Source organism: Helianthus annuus, chromosome 17, assembly GCF_002127325.2.
Source record: "Helianthus annuus cultivar XRQ/B chromosome 17, HanXRQr2.0-SUNRISE, whole genome shotgun sequence".
NCBI classification, from domain to species: domain Eukaryota; kingdom Viridiplantae; phylum Streptophyta; class Magnoliopsida; order Asterales; family Asteraceae; genus Helianthus; species Helianthus annuus.
In genome coordinates this window covers 86,596,228-86,601,234 of record NC_035449.2, presented here as the reverse complement: position 1 = coordinate 86,601,234, position 5,007 = coordinate 86,596,228, and the positions used below count along the sequence as shown (strand labels likewise).

Genomic DNA, 5,007 nt, shown 5'->3' with positions numbered 1-5,007 from the left:
CCACCAAACGAGACCACCACCAATCATCTCCGACCTCCTGTAATCTTCTCCACTGCTCAGAAGTTCAAAATACCCAACTCTGGTGACCTGCAACTTATTCCGGCGACCCATTTTACCCTTGAAACCACCAAACGAGACCACCACCAATCATCTCTGACCTCCTGTAATCTTCTCCGCTTCTCAAAAGTTTAAAATTTCCACCATCTACGCAACTCCGGTGACCTGCAACTTATTCCGACGACCTTCTTTACCCCTGAAACCACCAAAGGAGACCACCACTTGTCATCTCCAACCTCTAGTGACCTTCTACGCCGCTCAAAACTTCAAAATTTCCACCATATCTAGGTATCACGTTTTTCCGGTGAGGCGGTTGGAGTTGTGGATGGCAGTTTAATGGTGGTGGCCGAAGGTTGGAAGGGTGGGGTGTTAGGTGGATATGGTGAATCGGAGGTGATAGTGTTTTTCCGGTGCTGGAAGACTGTGGGTGGAGGTTGAGGTGGAGGTGGTCGGAGGTGATGGTGGTGGTCGGAGATGATGGTGGTGGCCGGAGGAGATGGTGGTGGCAGTGGAGGAGGAGGAGGTGGAGGTGGTGATGGTGCCACGTCAGCAGCCCAGTCAGCAAAAAACTAACTGGGTTATAACCCAGTTAGCAAAGGATCATTGGTGGCCAAAATCTTACAAGTTGGGACTGTTGTAGGCTTTTTGAAGTTGGAATTATTACCAGCCAATTAGTGAAACTTGGGATTATTAAAATCCAATATCCCAAATTTAAAACATTTGATAAGTACATGTTAAATACTTCACTTCTGTAATTAATCAATCTTTATGAGATTTGACAAATATTTAATAAATTTGTATTCAAAAAAATATGATTATGCATCAAGATTCATAAGACGTTTTCATTTAAGATTTGAAGGTCAAATATTAATTCAAAATCAGAGTAATGATGGTGTTCTCATAAAATATATAAAACAATCAAAGAGAACTTTGCCATCTAGCTACTTTTATTTTATTTTCTATTATTTTAACAATAGCAAACTTACACCCCCTCTAATCCACTCAATCGAATGAGACTTAACCCTCAACTATATAAGGAAGGAAACGTTTTCTAGCACACCTTGAACTGGCGAGAAAGCGTGAGTGTACAGTACGCTTTTAACAAGTGCTAAGCCGCTAGAAATGGCTTGTTGGCATATTAGGAGAGTGGGACAAATGATTCTCGTTAGTGGAAGAAATTTAGTGTTTGTAGGTGCCTAAATGGAGCGATTAAGCGTCGTGGGCTTTGCTTGCTAGTTATTGCAATCAACAAATATTGATTCAGGTTAGCAAGCTGGCTTTATAAGCTAAGCAAGCCTGGTTCCCCCGGCACTATGGTAGGATATGAATCAACTACTAAAAGAAGAGTCAAAGTCCAGTTCCACAGGCTTTCTCCCTTCTCGACCAGACGAAGGAGATATGAATTCCATTCTGGCGGATAAGGGTTGGGCTTGATCCCGTGTTCTCGGGTTGGAGGTGAAAACTGGCAAAATTCATAATTTAGTGAAAAGAAAGCGTCGACTAATGAGTGGCAAATTTTGATAGAGTCTTGCTTGCATGGAGGGGAGATCCATAGATCTCCCAAAGCCCTTTGCTTTTTTAATTAAGTGCTTGGTAATAACTATAACAATACCTTATTTGTCCCATGTTGTTGGACTAGAATATTAAGTTATTTCTTATAAATCGACTTTAGCAACTAGCAAGAAATATTAAGTTATTCTTATAAATCCACTTTAGCAACTAGCAATATGTTATTTAATGTTGGTTTCCGTACAACAAGATTGATTTTAAATAATATGATCATTTCAAGTATATAATTATTTGTTCAAGAATTCTATAAAATATCTTCACCCTGAAGAAAAGCCCTGTCAGTTAAGAATATTTACGAACGTATAAAGCCAGCATAGGCTGAGTCTAATTCGCCATCCCGGGATTGAGTTTTGACAATAAAATCAACTATCATACTTGGATGGAAAGAGCATTCAAGACTATCGAGATTGGACGTAGGCGCCTCTTCTCGGTCAGGAATGAGTTATGAATTCTGGTGATAAGGCTGCTTTCTCAATAGCTTTCTCAAGTGAACATAATTTTAATATTTAATAATAATCGAATTCTTCAAGTGAATAAACTGCATATTTTTCTCTTTCAAACAAAAACGTTTAAATAATCTTAAACTTGATAAATTCATATTGTTTGTGTGATTTTATCATAGTTGGAGATTGTCACTTCTTAAACTTGATAAATTCATAGTTTTTTGTGATTTTATCATAGTTGGAGATTGTCACAATTTATCACCGTATTTCATTTGGCTTTTGTAACGTTCTGCTCACATCACGTGTCGGGTCAATATCACGTGCCTAAACCATAGCTTTTGTTATCATAAAAACATTATATTTGTAAAATAAACCTAAATCAATTTCATTTTCAAACCAACGTGTTGAATTTCCTTATGTTTTTAGTGTAGATATAATTTTGGATTTACAATTATATTTGCATCAAATATCTAAATTGTTCGTGAAAACACCATAAATGTAAATTAAACACCACAAATTAAGGGGGTGTTTGGGAGTGCTTATTTTAATGACTTATTATCTTATTGACTTTTTGAAAAATTAAAAAGTGTTTAGATGAAACTATTTTATGAAGGGAAAAATCAATAAGTCACTCCATTGTGACTTTATTAACTTTTCCAAAAAGTTATAAGTTGTTTTGAAAAGCTAAGCGAAACATGGCCTAAAATTGATTCTTATATGTCGAAACCTCTACATATTATGATGTAGCCGTCTAATCCATAAGACCATTCGCAACGTTGTCTCTCTGTGGGCGCCACCCTCCCTGGCCGAACAAATTTAACAGGCAACCCATCTCTCCTTTCCTATCCTCTTCTCACAGTTCTTTTCATTAGCTGTCTATTCTAACGGGTTTTCACTCCCTCTCTCATCCACGTCAAACAGACTCCCAACGGACTCCCTCTACATAGAAGCATTAGAGATGACCCATGACCGTTTCAACTAATAAGACTGTTTTAACTAATAAATCAATATTGGCGAGCGGCCAAATTTTAAAACATTGCTAAGAAGTAAAATGCCATGAATAATACTACATTAATACTATATCATACACAAACAAATTACATAAAAGGTAGCAAACAAACAAAAAATACATAAATCTAAATCATTCCAAGATCAAAAAACTAGATCTTGCTCTTGATAAAGATTGAGGGGACTACAACTAACTGCAACAAAGAGACCAAAAAACTGTCTCATTGTATTCTTCCCCAATTATATACTACTACCAAATTCAAATCAAACATCTAAAACACTTAGCAGAAATAAGGCTTGAAATATGCAGCCATTCCTGCCCCTAAAATCAAGCTTCATCCTTCCAAAAGAAAGGATTCACTTGTGATTCAAAAACAGAGAAATCATAACTCCCCTGTTCTTGTTCCTGAACGTTTTCGAAATTAAAATTCGAAGGAAGCATTAGATTATTGTTCGAATCAATCGAATCCCACATCGCACTCCCCGGTCCCCAACCCGAATTGTACCAATTTTCCGCCATTTCGCCCCACGCTGGGCCCGAATTCCCTCCTCCGGTTATCGGTTCATCACCGCGTAAACCTTCATTCTCCTTCACGATATCCTCCGAATCTTTGGATTTCACATTCTCCGTCTCCTCTTTCGCTATTTCGATAGCGAGTGGAGACGAAGACTCCGACTCTGGTCCAGGACTCTGGCTAGTAGAAACCGAAACTGACCCAGTTTCGGTTTTTGTTTTCCCGAGAAACCTCTCGGGAAAATTCAACCTGGCGTTTTCACCGCGAAGCTTAAAAGCCTCGCGGTCATACGCCATGGCTGCATCCTCCGCCGTGTCAAAAGTCCCGAGCCAGAGGCGGGTCCGGTTCCTCGGGAGCCGGATCTCCGCCACCCACTTCCCCCAATGCCGTTGCCGCACACCGCGGTACAACTTGGTCGTGTGAAGCGGCTGAATCGGCGGTCTCATCTTGTTCATCATCATCATCCTCCCTCTGGGACTCAAATTCAATGCATCACTCCAGTAATTCAGCAACTGGTGCTGCGATAAACCCGAGTTCTCGCCTGAAAAATACGGCGGGAACCCGAAATTGTGGTGGATCATTGGCGGATTCTGGTGAGGGTTAAAAGAGATCATCTGCTGCTGCTGCTGCTGTTGTGACTGTTGTTGTGGGTATAGATGATTTGAATTTGATCTGTATTGTTGTAAATATTCAATTGTTGGTTGATTGTTTCCATCAAATGCAAATGGAAAGAGTTTTGAAGAACTTGAAGATGATGAAGAAGAAGACTGATGTTCAGGGCTTTTGATCTTTTTCAAAGGTCTAGTGTGCGTGTTTGTGTGTGTGGAAGCTTCATCAAAAACTTGCTTCCATTCTCTGGTGTCATCAAAACCCATGTGATCAAAGTCCATCTGTGTCAAATTCTGAGAATCTTCTTCAAATTTCTTCGATTTTCCGCTGTTTCGAGCGGCTGCCATTGATGAAAAATCAAACAAAAATTCAAGAAACTCGCACCAAAATATAAAAAAAAAAAAAAAGTATTCGCCGCTCGCTCTGTTTTTAATTACTGGATTTAAGCACAAAAACTAGCATTAAATCCAGATATAACAACAACCCAATTGAAAAAAAAAAAAGAAGAAAAAAAAAAGTTGATTTAAAATTTAAAAACAGAGACTGAAAAATTGAAAAACAGGGGAAGCATTAATGGAGGAAAAAAGACCCATTTTGTAAAATTGAAGAAGACATTAAACAGCGAGCGGCGTAAAATAACAAAAAATCAGTGAATCCAAAATGGAATTTGTTGATTTTGTATGCAAATTTTGAAACTGAATGACTGATTTTTTTTGAAAATGAAGAACAGAGGAATAAAAAAGAAGCTCAAAAGGCAGAGAGGACTTTGTGGGTGTGATGAGTGCGTGTTTTTTTAGTGTGTGTGT

The 5,007-nt window shown here is 38.6% G+C and overlaps 1 protein-coding gene across 1 annotated transcript; it reads right to left on the bottom strand.

Annotated features, from left to right (window-relative positions):
- Nucleotides 1-3,109: 3,109 nt before the first annotated feature.
- Nucleotides 3,110-5,007, bottom strand: LOC110922220 (ethylene-responsive transcription factor ERF054). Its single transcript, XM_022166526.2, has one exon. It carries the CDS (start codon nucleotides 4,546-4,548, stop codon nucleotides 3,406-3,408), a length of 1,143 nt encoding a protein of 380 aa, XP_022022218.1. The 5' UTR covers nucleotides 4,549-5,007; the 3' UTR covers nucleotides 3,110-3,405.